Raw genomic sequence first — 16,977 nt, 5'->3', positions numbered from 1 at the left:
CATTTTTTATTAAGGGTGCCATTAATTCAGGAAGGCATTGCACTTGTTTGATTAAAAATGTTAAGAGCGATATTTAACCTTTCCTGTGGATGGAGACAGTTACAGGGGTGCTTGAAAGTTTGTGAACCCTTTAAAACTTTCTATATATCTGCATAAATATGACCTAAAACATCATCAGGATTAGTTAGTATAATATTTGTCTATAATATTTTTGTCTCATTTGTTTAATTGTGTTCTCTTAATCTATTTTTAAGACTTGTGTGGAAATCTGATGACGTTTTAGGTCATATTTATGCAGAAATATAGAAAATTCTATCTAAACTCGCAAGCACCATGGTATTATTAAATATCTTGGGGCAAATTTCTCCGCTGTAAACTGAAGGCTTAATCATGATGATTACAGACACTTCAGATTTCAGGCAAGTGTCTTAATTCAGCTCTGTGATAGAGGATAATCTCAGTAAAGAGCTGTGTATTTAAACGATGGAGCATTTCACCACTGAAAAAAAAATCAGCTCTCTGCACACTCAGATAAAAGCCTGCGCATCAACAGATAGTTATTTTGAGCTTAATCGCTCTTCACACATCAGTTCTTTGCTGAAGGCATCGCGTATATGAGGTGGCAGGTTTTTCTTTTTGTGTGTGTGTAATGAGTGATTCACCACTGATGCTGCTGCATCATCATCTTACAGACGTGCTTTGGCTTCATTGCACTCCACCACACCAGCTGACAGCAGCTGCTCGATATGATCTGGATCAAAGCCGTACTCCCCCAGCACAGATCGAGTGTGTTCACCCACAACAGGGTCACGAGAGAGACACGGCCGAGCCGGAGTGCGAGACAGGACGGGTGCCGGACGAGGACTGACCTCGCCCTGAGCGTCCTTCAGAAACGAGCCCCTCTCTCGATTGTGGGGATGTGACCCGGCTTCATCCAGAGGTAGAACTGGGGTCACGCAGGCATCTGTTCCATCAAAGATCCTGCTCCATTCTGCCTGCGTCTTCTGTGCGAACACCTGGGTGAATGTCCGCCTAAGCTCCGTCCAATCAGAGATGCTCATCTGCGCCGGGAGGGAGGCAGCATCCAATCCAAGGCCTGGGTCAAGAACAGTCGACAATATGAATAAAATTTTTAAAATAAAACTATATAATGTAGTATTTTAATGATATAAAAAGAAACCAAGATAAGGATAAATAAAATAAAATAAAATAAGGAGAAAAGAAAAGAAAATAAATGTAAAAAAATTAAATGATTAATAACAATCAGCTTAAATAATTGTGAGTAAGTGAGTCAGCCTGGCTCCTGCCTTTAGGCCACACCCCTTACCTGAGTCTAAATTTGGTGTGGAGTGACACCAAACTCTGTGCTGAGGAAGAAAGTGATGGAGCGCAGACTGTTTTCCGCTCTGTGACTGTCCTTTTGTCCATGTTTATAGATAACAGTGAGTCGTACAGAGTCAGAGTCAGGCACAGTCACATTAACAAGACTGTTTGAGGCACTGAACAACCCCACAAACCCGAGTGAGAGGGAAAAAAAAAAAAACGCGCTGTAAAACTGGAAGCTATTAGCTTCACTTTATTTGTTAGCTGCATTAAATTTATAGCTCCAGCGCAACATTAAAGAAAGTGAACTTCAGACTGGCTGCCTTTAGGAGAATGAGGAAATTGTGCACATTTCACTTTTTTTCACTGCTCTTTTTCAATTACGGAGAACAATTTTATGGAAGTTAAAAGGAAATTGGGTTCTGTTCGAAGATTTGGCATTCATTTGAGTTCTGCTTTTGGGGCTGAAAGCATGGAAGTCTGCATTAGCATACTGATAAACATCCTGCATGTTATCCACTTTATCCAAAAGCAACTTGTTTCTTTGCAAATGTAGACAGAAAACACGGAGTGACCTGGCACTTGGGAACCTTGCAGTCAAACTCATTGCAAGTTTTTTGTTTTTTTTTAAACACAAAAACGGTATCACCCTTCACGCACACTAGAATGCCCTTGTCACTCGTGTCACTTGTAGTATCTCTCTTGTGGGCATGTTTGTAGGCACCTCTCTTGTTATTTACTCTGTCCTCCACAGTGTGCTGGAGTTGGAATTAAATAATAAAAATGACCTCAGACTTTCAGTTTTAATTTGAAGGTATTTACATCCAAATCCGGTGAACATTGGAAGAATTCATTTATATGTGATCCTCTCGATTTTTAAGGGACCAAAACTAATTATACAAATTATCCTTTGCAGTCACCGAGTGTCTGTTTGAAATCCATAGACATCAGCAGATGCTGGTTTTGTTCCCTGGTGATGCTCTGCCAGGCCTGTACTACAGCTGTCTTCAGTTCCTGCTTGCTCCTGTGGCATTTTCCCTTCAGTTTTGCCTTCAGCAAGTGAAATGCATGCTTAATTGGCTTCAGGTCATGTGATTGACTTGGCCACTGCAGAACATCTCACTAATTTGCCTTAAAAAAAAAAAACTATTCAAACTATGCTTCACATTATAGTCCATCTGGACTGTGATGGACCGCCGCCCAATCAGTTTTGATGCATTTGTCTTAATCCGAGCAGATATTATATCCCTATACACTTCAGAATTCATCCTGATGCCTTTATCAGCAGTCACATCATCAATAAATACAAGGGAATGATTTCCATTAGATTGGCACCCTGTCCAGGGTGTACCCCGCCTTGTGCCCGATGCTCTCTGGGATAGGCTCCAGGTTTCCCCGTGACCCTGAAAAGGATTAAGCGGTAGAGAAGATGGATGGATGGATGGATGGATGGATGGATTTCCATTAGATGAAGTGGTATGCTTCGGCTCATGATCAGTTCCTTCCCTTCTGCGAACTCTTCTCTTCTCATCATTCTGGGACGAGTTGATTTTTGTCTGTCCATGTCCAGAATGTTTTTTTAGAACTTTATGGATTATTTCAGTTGTTTTTTTTTTACAAACTTTAATTAGGTCTTCTTGTTTTTGAGGCTTATGAATGATTCACATCTTGTGCTAAACCCTCTGTATTTACTATGGTGAAGTTTTCTCTTGATTGTTGACTGACACAGATCTTCTTGATCTGGCCAATTGTTGTGAAGGGGCTTTTCTTTACCAGGGCAAGAATTCTTCTGTCATCCACCATAGTTGTTTCTCAGAGTCTTCTGGGGCTTTTGATGTTCCAGAGCTCACCAGTGCATTCATTCTTTTTAAGAAGAATTAAACACAAATTAAATAATGCACTAATCAGTGTGAACATTGGTTGGTTGATTTGCATTTTATGTGCTAGACATCATACTCATATTATTGGGTTTTTGTTGACGATCCGTTTATAAACGCTCTCCATTCACGTTGACCTTTTTCTTTTTTCTTTCTGCTCCTCAGGTTGGAAGTCAACAGAAAATGCCTTTGGCAATTACACCATGTCATTTCAATAAACACGCAGGTCTGAAATTAGCATAACGGATTTTGTATAGATGCTTAATGCAGTGAATTGCTTCGACAGTCTTTTCATCACATGAATGTGTTCTTGTGTAATAGTACATTAAAAACCACTCCATTTCTTCTTAATCGTGTGTGGCCTTGCAGGAGCAGGCGAACAAAGGTTGCTTTATAGTACATACTATCAAAAATTGCATGTATAAACAGCCTTGCTTTCTCATTGCTGCAGTTCATTTTTCCAGTAAAATGTCCAGAAGGGGAAAAAGAGTACTGTACTGTACTGTACATACCTTTGATCAGGTGATCATAGAACTGAGGTTCGATGGCCCCTACAGCCATGTGCTTCCCATCAGAGGTCTGATACGTGTCGTAGAACGGAGCACCACTGTCCAGCATGTTCTCCCCACGAGGCCGGTTCCACAGACCAAGACTGCGAGACTTCCACATGAAGGAACCCACATACGCTGCTCCCTCCACCTGCACACAGTTGCATATACAGGAATAAATAAATACAAAGAAAGACACAAAGAGTTTTCTTGAAGTTGTGACTATGCATTACCGTAATTGAATGCACTATTTTAATGGATCATTTCTTCAAATTATGGTCTAACACCACCTTCATTAATTCAGTGGTTAAAATATATGACTTCATTTTTGCGCTTGGAGAAACCTACAACATGGTGTGAAAACTGTGTAAATTTTCACTATCCGATATTTCCTCGAATCTCTCAGATTATTTCCTTTAGAATATCTCTCAGAATAGATCACTTATCTCAGATTTTCTCAGATAATCCAATCCAGCTAGTGTAATCAAGCTCGTCTATAAAGAACGAATCCCCCGGTAAGTGAATTTTACATTGTAAATAAAAATGGCTGCAACATTGAATACAACTTTTCTCCAAAAAGCAGACAGAATGAAGCTGGGACTCATCTTAAACGGCACAGAGACACTTCGATGAAAATTTCCACACTAATCTGAGCGGACAAACATAATCAAATCTTAATCAGACACAGTGTGATTTGGCTGTCAGACTGCTTTAACTTGGATAACAATGATGAGGATACATGTGTTAGCCACTGCCAAACCGGTGTTTAATCTCACAGGTGCAGGGAAGCTGCTAAGGGAATTATATGACAGATATCATTACTGCTTTTCACTGTGTGTAATTACGTAATTATGCTTCATACACACTGCGTAGCTACATACATTGTTCAGATGTGGTCAGTGGAGAACCGTGTTCATCTACATGTATCCAATACAAAACATATATGTAACATTGAAAAGCGTGAATGTTCGCCTAGTTTTGAAGTTATACCTGCAATGAGGTTCAGTGTTTTTCATGTTACTGTTTCTGTATCTGTGTGTATAATTTACAGTATGGACAAGAATTCCAAGAGACATGTCCCTGCATTGAGGAGAAAAGCAAACAAACTGCTTAATCAGAACTCACTTATAATGCAGGTCTAATCACAGACGTTGAACATGGAAGATGGTAACAGATTTGGTATTTACGTGGTCTTTATGTGCGATAATACAACCGTGACGAACGAGTACAAGTCCCCTAAGATGTTCGTACTCAACAACTGGCTAAAGTTAAAAGTCAGCGACGTCCCTCGTCACCTTAAGCCGGAAAGGAAGGCTTCTCTCTCATCTTTTTAATGGCATCTCCTTGTGTCCTTTCCTCGTTTCTGGTTTCCTCCTCCTTCCTCTGAAGATGTGAGGAAAGGAAGCGAGGACAAATTTAACGAGACATCCTCACTCGCTGAAGCGCAGGCTGTAGCAAAACATTATAGCACGTGTACACACATCACATGCATAATGCTGATGTTTTACTTGACGGGCACATTTTAATGCACCTTCATGCAAGGTTTTAATTTGTACCAACGGTTTCTTATTTAAATAACGTACTGTAACGTTTTCCATCGAGGTTCCTTTCACTGACATTATGGAACACAAGTTGACACAAGCAAACCATCAACGTCAGCATAAATATACCAGAAATAACTATTAAATGATGGATTTTTTTTTTGTCAGTTATACCGCAGTGCTGTTGAATTCTGGATTCTGATTGGTGTTGATCCATTTTCTAGAACAGCAGCTCTGGCAATAGATCATCTGCAAATCACAGGTTTATATTAATGAGCTCATTCTATTACATTATCGTTTCGATTCACAGATTGGCAAACGCTCCACACAATCTAGGCTTACTGATCAATGGATTTTAAAAAGTGTGTCGTTGTTGAACAAAGAAAATCATTTTTCATTTTTCTGTAAGGGAACGTTTAACACTTATGGAAAGAGTCACCAGTGCCAGAACTCTACTATTGGTGTTTTGAATGGTTATTATTATGGCTGCGACTTTAGATATGAATTGCACTGTCAAGTTTACATCACTTATTTATTTCAAATACACACATCAAATTTAATGAACATTTTGGGAAACTCAGCCATTTCATATTAAATGACGTATCAGAAGACTAGCTAATTTAATAAGTCATCCTTTGAAAGGAAAAAGAGTTATTGTGTGTCTGGGCAATGGCTAGTCTATGTGCTGCCGAGCTGCATGACCATTAAATGCCAATACATAGAGGTAATCAATTAAAAAAAAGAAGAAGAAGAAGAAAAAATAGAAAAATTTAAAATGGTCAAGCAACCAACTTTACAATTACTTGACCACTTCAGATGGACTGACCCAGATGCCATTGTCTGATGTTTGAAATCACTTTACTGTCACAAGGAGACTTCTAACAACAAATATTAATATGCTATAGTGTAAACCACAGTAAACATGGAAAGGCAGAAAGAAAGGCAGCTGTGTGACACGAGTGTATGTATGTGTGTGTGTGTGTGTGTGTTCAGAAGCAGAAGGGATTAAAAACTCATTTGTCAGCAGGCATGAATATTTTATGCTTCAATTTCCAGTGCAAAATCAGTTTCTCTCTCCATCCCCTAACTGCTCCAACATTAAAGCCACACACTGCGGCCTTTCTTTCAGACTTTTAACCCCATGGATATTTAAAACCATATTCATGCAGGATTTGCCATTTCTAATATAAACTTTTTTGTCACTTAAATTTTCCATTACAGAAGTTTTAAAGTTCAAAAACTTTCACTTTTTATTGATTATTTATTTTTCGCTCTAGGTTTTCTTCCTCTTCCGGTTAAATTGTGAATGTGTGTAATTATGAGCGGTAAACCTTTTTTGATTGATTTGATAAAATAAATGCTAAATTATTCCTTATTGGTGATTATTTTCCCATAACAGCATGTTGTGTATTGTGCTTCTCTTACACCGGAAACATTTTAGATTGTTTTTCGGGTTGTCCGTGTGAGATTCTCATTGAATCACGTATCTCAAAAAAAGAGGAGATAAATGTGTGTAGGATTTATATGAAACTAAGACTGTATCCAGCAGGTGAACTGATTCGATTTTAGAACTGATCCAAACAGGGTTAAGGTCAAATATAGTATATAATATAAAGGTCTGAAATAGTTTTTCTTCAATACCTTCCTTCCTGTTTGAAGAATATTTCAAGGGTATTTGAAGCATACAAATTAGTAACAAGAAGCACTAGACTTGTTGGCGGTGGAGGAGTTCCTATCGGTGGCACTGGCTTGGAGTTCTAGTTATGAATTAAATAAAGAAGGATTGATCGTGCTTTTTATCCATTTATAGTTACATTTAATGTTGTGGAAAGTCTGTGAAACTGTACCCGTTATCACTCACTTTCCTGATAACTTTCAACAGGTTTATTATTAGGATTAGATTATGTGGCATGTCCACCATACAAGTACCTGTGAACGAGCTGTTACTATAGCAATAATAATGTACAGTTTTAGAATAGCAACATATAAAACCTGTGATATGCAGCTGCACTACTGTCAGAGCTAGATATGAATGATACAGAAAACCACTTTTGGTAGGTACTAACCGTTGCATACCGAGAACACCCCAAAAGACCTGCCGTTTTGGAGCTGCTCTGACCCAGTCGTCTAGCCATCACACTCTGGCCCTTGTCTCTTATGCTTGCCCATTTTTCCTGCTTCCAACACATCAACTTGCCGCTTAATATATCCCACGCCTTGACATGTACCAATGTAACGACATTATCAATGCTATTCACTTCACCTGTCAGTGGTTTTAATGTTATGGCTGATAACATGGTACACTCACCATCCACTTTAGTAGGAACACCTGCACATTCATGCAGTCATCTAATCAGCCAATCATGTAGCAGCAGCACAATGCATAAAATCATGCAGATACAGGTCAAGAGCTTCAGCTGATGTTCACATCAAACATCAGAATGAAAAAAAAAGTGTGGTCTCTGTGACTTGGAATGGATGTTGGTGCCAGAAGGGCTAGTTTGAGTATTTCAGAAACTGCTGATCTCCTAGGAATTTCACACACAACAGCCTCTGAAGCTCTTATTGACTGAAGCTGTATCTACATGATTTTTTTGCACTGCGCTTCTGCTACATGATTGGCTGATTATATATCTGTAGTTGAAAAGTTGTCCATTAATAAAAGTGGATGGTGTGCGTATATACATATTAGACGCACTAAAACACAAACACACCAGCCACTATCACACTTATACAGCCATCTGTGCACCTGCCATTTCATGCAATTATCCAGTCAACCAATCATGTGGCAGCAGCGCAATACAGATCACAGTGATTTTAACCGTGACAAATAAGTGGTTGTTCAAGTACAGAATCAGGCATCTGTCTCTCTCTCTCTCTCTCTCACTCTCACAGCTATCTTTTGCTTATTTGTTGCTCTGATTGAATGGTGACTGGTGCAAAAGTGTCAGTGTGGGTCAGAGGACGCACCATGCTGGCATCTATGATTTGGCCCTGGCCTGACTTGTTCCTCTCCAGCAAAGCCAGAACGATCCCTAAAGCACACATCAGGCCTCCTCCTGCAAAGTCAGCCACCAGGTTCAGCGGGGCATAGGGTTTCTCCGAGCTGCGGCCCAACATAGACAGCAGTCCTATTCCAGACAGAAACAAGAGGGGAAATTCAAAAAGACCATGAAGTACAAACATAAAGCTACTGATACACACACACCCAGTATAATAAACCAATTGCATTCTAAAATCTGATTGGTCAGAAGGCATTGATTAATCCTCTATAACAGCAGCTCTGACAGCTAACATCTGTTTGTTTGTTCATTCACAGGAAATGTAAGTGCTAACAGAACCTGACTTATTTCATGAGCATTCCTCAACATTAAATATAACTATAAACAGGATAAAATATATGACTACGTTTCTTAATAAATTAAACATTTTAATAGTCATATGTTCTATAAGAGGAATACAACACTTAGGGATGTGCTGTTATAAGTAAATAACAGCTCTGGTGTTGTTTATTTTCCTATTACCGCATGCCCCATCTCATCCCTTACTTTTTCTAAGGGTAATCATCTACTTATGACAGAAGGTTCTGGTAGGTCCGGTAGTCTTTAACAATACTTCCTATAGAAACAATAACATATCAGAATCAAGTGCAGGTTAACATAAACCTGTGATTTGCAGCTGCACTACTGTCAGATCTGCTGTTAGAGAAAATGAATCAAAATCTTCTGAGTAATCAGAATCCAGAATTCAACAGCGCTGTTGTATAAAGAGAAAATAAAAGCCGTGATTAAAGCAAAGCAGCAGGTGGAGGTGAGGTACGTACCGGACATGGCCAGGTAGTTAATATCGTGCCCTGCAGATTTGGCGTAGGAGCCGCTCTGGCCATATCCTGTGAGTCGAGCATAAATAAGGCGAGGATTTTCCTTCAGCAGCTCTTCAGGACCCAAGCCCAACTTTTCCATCACCCCTTTAACACAGCACACAGATAAAAAAGACAGTAAGGGTAAGAAAGTGACCAGAAGGTTATGAGTCAAAACCCCAGTACCAAAATAAATAAATATACACTTTGACTTAATTAAGACTTATTTCTGTTGTTGTTGTTGTTTTTTTTATTACTCTTAATAATGATTAACATGTCTGATATATGTTTTATTCAATTCATTAATTTTAATATTCTATCGCAACGCACTTCTGGCAACTATTAGGGCTTAGAAAATTGTCCTATAGTTAGACAAAATTACTCATCTACACATTGTATTTCAAATGACAAGGTACAGTGAATGTCTTTTTTATTATTACTATTATTATAAGATAAGAGCCATATATCAGACTATATAATTAGTTTGAAGCACATTTATAATTAAACAAATAGGAATAGACATGCTATTGTAAGAAAATAATATAATAGCTCATTAATATAAAGCTGTGATTTGCAGCTGCAATAATATGAGCTCTGCTGTCATAGAAAATGGATCAACACCTTCTGGCCAGAATCCAGAACTCAACAGTGCTGTGGCAGTAACTGTTTTTTTCTAAAGTTTCAACAATATTTAACAGACAGTTAACCAACACGTTGTACATTAACTGACCTCATATTTAATCACAGAAGGTTTTCCAGGATGTTCCATTTCAATGTGCATTATCCACATATTTATTTATATTGCACGTGAGAAAATGTCTGGGAACGTTGCATACATTTTATTTTGACTGACCTTTCCGGAAGGGTTCAAGAACTATATCTGACTGAAGGCACAGTTTTTTCAGCACGGCCACGCCCTGTGGACTCTTCAGGTTCAAGGCCACGGACTGTTTGCCTCTTGCTTGTGCATCCATCGCCATGGTGACCTTTGTCCGATCTACACGGATCACTCGGGCCCCGAAATCAGACAGGATCATTCCACAGAACGGTGCCGGGGCAAGTCCGGCTAATTCAATCACACGCACCCCAGCTAGTGCCATCTCTCTCTCTCTCTCTCTCTCTCACACACACACACACAGACACACACACTGAGAAAAACAATATACTCATTTACAGAGTGTAACAAAAACAGTCAGGACAGTTGATAAGTAAACCTACAGATAAAGACCCACCGAGAAAGCTCACAAAAAAAACCCCCAAAAAACATGAACACAAGGCATTATGGGTAGAAATGACGATTTTGATCAATCACTTATCATTTCCTTTCAGTTTTGGGATAAATTGTATCCATAACATTTCATCATGTCTTCTCTTACACTGTAGTAATAAACATATTACATTATATTCAGTATAAAAATATTAAAACTCATGAGAAAATCTTTTTGCGCAACACACAACCACCACAACGTTTAAGAAGACATGTCATACATCCCTAAAACGTTGTTTCTTGATATATGCAACTTTATGCGTCATGATGATATCATCGACATCTTAATTTACTTTCCAAATATGTTAATCATTGTTGAAGTAATTTTATATTTTTATAATAAGAAATGCCATAATATATGTTTGATGCTCCAGCAAACTGTTCTGTAAAAGTATTTCACAGCATAACAAACAGTTGAATTCTAACATCATCCATAGACTAGATTAGTAGATTTATGCATATTTAATTATATGAAGCCAAATAAAAGTATACTTTAATCACATTTATCTGTTTTAATCTATTAATCTACAGTATAATAATATTTACATTTAGCAATTCAAATACACACCACAGCTGCACAAGCTGTCTTTATTAATCATTATTACCATATCAAAATTCCTATCATTAATTAAATAAAAGGAAAAGGGCAAAATCAGGATTAATGAATGCAACCATCACATTTCTGCACATAGATAGATAGATAGATAGATAGATAGATAGATAGATAGATAGATAGATAGATAATGTCATTTAATATAAGTGATCTCTTTCTTCTGCTGAGAAAACATTAAGTGGAATAAAATACACTAAAACTATCCTAATTTACTCAGGTCACTCAGTGTAAAATGGGTTTTATATATGAAAATGTGTTTAATATTTTTATATATACATATAAAACACATTTTTCAGCTCCTGCAGAAACACTGCAGAGACCAATTAATTTTTTTTAAAAAATGCATGAACTAAGTCCTGGAAAAGAAAAGAAACGCTTGCCTTAAACGTACCTTTCAAAAAAGTAGACTCCGGAGTAGGGCAAAGGTAAGTTTGTTTGTCGCTCTGAGATGACGTCACGTAGAGCGGCGAATTCTGGGTTTTGTAGTTGACCGTCTTCGCTCACTTTCATTAAAGGGGTTTTCGCTCGATATTTTCGGCTCTTGGGATGTTTTCATGAAGTCAGATAATCGACGGTTTAATCGACACGCTTTATTAAGAACAGTGACATTATGAAGTGATATTTTTGCTATTGTGAATGTTCAGCTCTGTTATAAAACCATGTGAGAAAGTCTGCGGTATTAATCTGATGAGAAGATATTAAACATAGAACTTTTTTTTTTTAATCGCAACATACTGGAGAAAGGAGAGATTATTATCTTACATAATATTTTATATAAAATTGCATTTAAGTGTTCGAAAAATGTGTTATCCCATCTCAGGCATTGTCTTTGCTACAAATTTTCTTTGGTGCATTTTTCAAGGGGTTGAAAGTAAAGTTGAAAATGTTTAGCACATGTACAAAACAGTGACAGCGCATGGTTTGTATGATTTTATAATGGTTTATATTAATGCACTATTTCTAATACCTTATCGCTTCTATAGAAACAACTCATTCACAGGGACTTGTACGGCAAACGCACCACATAAACAGATTAAAAATGTTGATATGGTGACATTTTCTGTAAGGAAATGTTTATTTAACATGTATGGAAGGTCCTGTGTCCAATATTACAAGCTGCATTTGTTGTTGTGGTTTGGTTTTTTTGTCTTATGAACTTCAGGAGAGAAAAAAAGAGGCTGTTGAGGGAACGACCGTTGATAGCTGCAGTAATGTAAATGATAACAGGAACTAACTTGTTTCAAATATGCATAAAATGTAGCTATAAAAGAATAAAAAGTATGAGTTTTTAATAAATAAATTTTATTAAAAATTAATTAAAAATTAATAACCACTGGCTTAGTGGTTAGCACGTTTGCCTCACACTTCCAGGGTTGGGGGTTTGATTCCCACCGTGGCCCTGTGTGTGCGGAGTTTGCATGCTCTCCCCGTGGTGCGGGGGTTTCCTCTGGGTTCTCCGGTTTCCTCCCCCAGTCCAAAGACATGCATGGTAGGCTGATTGGCATGTCCAAAGTGTCTGTAGTGTGTGAATGTGTATTTGATTGTGCCCTGCGATGGATTGGCACCCTGTCCAGGGTGTACCCCGCCTTGTGCCTGATGCTCCCTGGGATAGGCTCCAGGTTTCCCCTTGACCCTGAAAAGGATAAAGCAGTATAGAAGATGGATGGAAGGATGGAATCAAGGCATTTTTTTCCTTCCAAACAACTTGTGGTGATGTAGGTGACTTCGGATTGTAGTTTTGGTGACTTTCTGACCCCAAGATGCAACTAACTTCAGCAATTCTCCAGCTGTGATCCTTGGAGATTTTTTGGCCACTTGAACCATCCTCTTCACAGTGCGTTGAGACGATATAGACACACATCCAATTCCAGGTTGATTCATAACATTTCCAGTTGACTGGAACTTCTTAATTATTGCCCTGATGGTGGAAATGGGCATTTTCAATGTTTCTGCTATATTCTTATAGACACTTCCCATTTTGTGAAGCTCAACAACCTTTTGCCGCACATCACAGCTTTATTCCTTCATCTTAACCATTGTTATGAATGACTAAGGGAATTTGGCCTATGTGTTACCTCATATTTATACCGCTGTGAAACAGGAAGTCATAGTTGAACAACTCCCTGTTCCTAGTCACTCAGGTGTACTAAAAAAAAATTAAATATCAATGGGAATATACTTCAAATATATTTTTCTCATATGAATTCATAGGGGTGCCAATAATTGTTGCACACCTATATTTATCAAAGGAGTTAACAAATCCTGTGCTACTAGTAGTTCCAAAACATCTCGTTTCCACCACAGAGGATACATTAATGATAACCCTGAGGTCATTATCATCCTCGTGTCCAGGCCTCATTAAACATGGCTGCGGGCTCCATGTCCTGCTGTGCTGAGGCGAATATTGTCTCTAAAGTTACAGATATTTTCTGTGTTCGAGCATTCAAGCTTAGCTCTTAGCTCCTTGCTTATATTCTATTACATTACTTTGGTTAGGTTTATGTAGAAAATAACGAACTGACAGTTCAGCTCATGTCATGCATTTATAATATGATGTAAAACATTCAATTAATGAGATTCATTGAGTTAAAGGACAAGATGTATCAAATCAGTGATCCTGTCACTGTGTCCTTGGAATTGAGGCTGCTGAGGTGCATTCATCTCATGATTTATTCACATTTATACATGGGCTGCTTTATTCCAGAGAAAAGCCTATAGCAGAGTTTGATGATTAAGTGGCTCTCAGGCACAATCTTCCCAATCCGGATCATTGAACCTTAGCCGTTAAAACTAACACAGCAACTCTAAAGCTATCACAGCTCCAGCTATGACGTGCACAAACCCGCTTCCAGGCATTAATATGAAATTCCCTGAAATATGTTTAAGCTTGGTTGAAAAGCGTGTGGCACCATGAAGGCTCGACATCAAGGCCAGAGAGGTTGCACGATGTACTACACGTGTTACACTCAGCTGCTAAGCACTGTTAAGCTAAGATTATGTTCCATGTTTGATCTTCGGGTCTGAACCTACACACACGCACACACACAAACACACACTGATTTGTGACAGGGGCTGAGATGCTTGAAAACCTGGGCAGGAACAGAGCAGGTTCCTATAGTACAGTAACTGATACATACATTAGAATATTTATCATTTTTTAAAACTCTTTGTCATGCGATGATGTTTTTCATCCTCCGGTGGGGAATTTTTTTCATGGGTGTTTTCCATACATTAGCTTAAATGAAACTTCCAACCTGGAACACACCATATACTGTATGTTTTTTATTGAAATGATTATGACGTGTTTAGTCTTAGATTCTGGTGATAATTTGTTGGTTGGTGCTGTGTTTTTGTTACTGCCGTGAGAAGTTAGTGGTTGGGTTTCACTCTGATGTCACGGGGAGGAATTGTTATTGTTAGTGCAGTTACAATAGTGTTTAATAGGAGAGAAAAAAATTCTGTAATCTCAAACATAAAGGTTTAACAGTCAGGTTTCACTGTAAGCTCCTAAAAAAACAAAACAGCAGTAGTTTTTTTTTATTCATTCACCTTTTTCAAGCAATGTTCAAAGTTTAATAGAAGACAATGCAGCATTACGTAAGCAGAGAGTGCGGGTGCTAGCATGGCCCGCCTGCAGTCCTGACCTGTCTCTGAGTGAGAACGTGTGGCGCATTATGAAATGCAAAATAGGGCAACGAAGGCCCTGTACAGTTGCACAGCTGAAGAAGTGCATAATGGAAGAATGGGGGAAAATTCCACTTGCTAAATTTAACCAACTGATGTCTTCACTCAGCGCCCACACACTTGACAAGTGTTATTAAAAGAAAAGGTGATGTTACACAGTGGTAAACAGTCGACTGTCCCAACTTTTTTGGATTGTGTTTCAGTCATCAGATTAAAAATGAGTGTATATTTTCAAAAATAAATAAAATTCACATTTAAAACTTCAAATAATGTGTTAACAATGTGTTTTCAATTTTTCGGAATTGGGGTTGTATTAAATATGAGTGATTTCATATAATTACGGGTCATAAACTATGCTAAATAAGCAGGATTATCATTATGGTCAGTTTTTGTGCAGTAACTAATGAACTCCATACTTGGAATTTGGTTGGAATGACAGCAGACCTAAATTTTAACCTGAAATAAGGCTCTTGGGAACAACATGTGGAGCAAAATCACAACAGAAACCAATATACACACACCACACTAGTTATTATTCTGATTTGCATAATAACTGTGCTTATGCTGACTGATGATGTGATAGTACCTATTTACTGTGAGTACAAATGAATGAAGGTTACAAGCGGTAGTGGACGGCTGACTGACATCAAAACCACGTGCCTGGCTCATTAGACTGCTGATAAGCAAATGGATGTGGCTCGGAATGATGGTGTAAAATAGAACTCTTAGTCAAAAATCAAATAAAGATGAAAAACAGACCAAATGCAACACGGTGCAACATGTGAAGTTTAAACGAAGCTCATATTTCATCACGTTGGATAAAAAGCTGCAGTAAAGCAAGTAGAATGAGTGCCAGAAGAATTTCACGCTCTCGAACATGTGCTATTCGACTTTTATTAAAGACGCTAATCTGCATGTTCTTAGACAAAAAAAGGACCTTTATCCTTTTGGATTTATACAGAGCTCTAGAATATGTAAGAATAAAACAATCTGTGTGATAGTGACTTTTATGAAAATGTGACCATATTCTGAAGTAACGCTTTTAATATTGTGTGTTTGAAATGGTATTTTTGAAGCTGCAGAGTTTTAATGTTGCATGTGCTAACTTTGCTATTGAGCACTGATGAGCCAAAACATTTTGACCAGCTGCCCAATTTGCTGTTGGTCCTTCATGTGCCACCAAAACAGCTCAGACCAGCTGAGGCATGGACTCTGCAAGACAAGGTGCCCTGTGGTATCTGGCACCAAGACGATATAGCAACATATCCTTTAAGTCCCATAAGTTGTGAGGTGGGCCACCATTGTTCTGACTTTTTGTCTGCTTGATCAGATGGAGATCTGGGGAATTTGGAGGCCAGGGCAACACTTCAACACTTCATCATGTTCAAAAAACCATTCCCGAACAATATGTGCAGTGGGGCAGGGAGCATTATCATGCTGAAAGAAGCCACTACCATTGGGGAATACCATTGCCATGAAGGTCCACAATGACGTTTAGGTTGGTGGCAAACTTGATGTCCACATGAGTATTCTGACCCAGTGTTTCCCAGCAGAATATTGCCCAGAGCATCACACTCCCTCCACTGGCTTGTCTTCTTCCCACATCATGGTGCCACTCATCGGACCAGGCAACCTTCTCCTATTACTCCAAAGCCCAGCTCTGATTCTCGCCTGCCCATTGTAGGTGCTTTTGATAGTGGACAAGGGTTACCATGGGCACTCTGGCTGGTCTGCAGCTACCCATATGCAGCAGGGTGAAATTGTGCCACAGTAGTCCTTCTGTTGGTTCAGACCAGACTGGACAGTGCTCACCACCCTTGTACATCGATGAGCCTTGGCGCCCAACAACCTGTCGCCAGTTTGCGGTTTGTCCCTGCATGGACCACCATCAGTGGGTACTCACACTGCTGACTGGGAGCACCCCATAAGCGTTGCCATTTCGGAGACGCTCTGACCCAGTGGTCTGGCCATTACAATTCGACCCTTGTCAGTAAGTTTCTGAGGTGTTCATGCTTGCCCTTTTCTCCTGCATCCAACACGTTGAGCACAAGAACTGATTGCTTGCTTATCGTCTAATATATCCCAGACCTTGACATGTTGTTGTTATGAGATAATTAATGCAATTTACTTCATATGAGAACGGTTATTATGTTGTGGATTATTGGTGTAAATAGTGTGTTGAAAATGTCACTGCATGTGCTCTTTTGCCATTATATATCAAGGACCACAATGGGAATAAGGCAGTTAATTTATTGTGTTATCCTT

The 16,977-nt window shown here is 38.8% G+C and overlaps 1 protein-coding gene across 2 annotated transcripts; it reads right to left on the bottom strand.

The window, feature by feature from the left end:
• Positions 1-633: 633 nt before the first annotated feature.
• amacr (alpha-methylacyl-CoA racemase) lies at positions 634-11,480 on the bottom strand. 2 transcript variants are annotated; one of them, XM_053649072.1, is made up of 6 exons: positions 11,420-11,480; positions 10,002-10,296; positions 9,113-9,256; positions 8,260-8,420; positions 3,713-3,899; positions 634-1,096 (listed from the first exon to the last, which is right to left on the bottom strand). In XM_053649072.1, exons 2-6 carry the CDS (start codon positions 10,246-10,248, stop codon positions 687-689), a joined length of 1,149 nt encoding a protein of 382 aa, XP_053505047.1. In that variant the 5' UTR covers positions 10,249-10,296; positions 11,420-11,480; the 3' UTR covers positions 634-686. The 2 variants fall into 2 exon arrangements, with proteins under 2 accessions (XP_053505047.1, XP_053505048.1); XM_053649073.1 differs by lacking the exon at positions 11,420-11,480 and having other exon boundaries at positions 10,002-10,409.
• Between the last annotated feature and the right edge of the window lie 5,497 nt (positions 11,481-16,977).

The sequence above is a fragment of the Ictalurus furcatus genome, chromosome 18 (genome assembly GCF_023375685.1).
Source record: "Ictalurus furcatus strain D&B chromosome 18, Billie_1.0, whole genome shotgun sequence".
Taxonomy (NCBI): Eukaryota; Metazoa; Chordata; class Actinopteri; order Siluriformes; family Ictaluridae; genus Ictalurus; species Ictalurus furcatus.
Note: the sequence above shows the minus strand (reverse complement) of the source record. Positions and strands in the feature narration are given on the sequence as shown.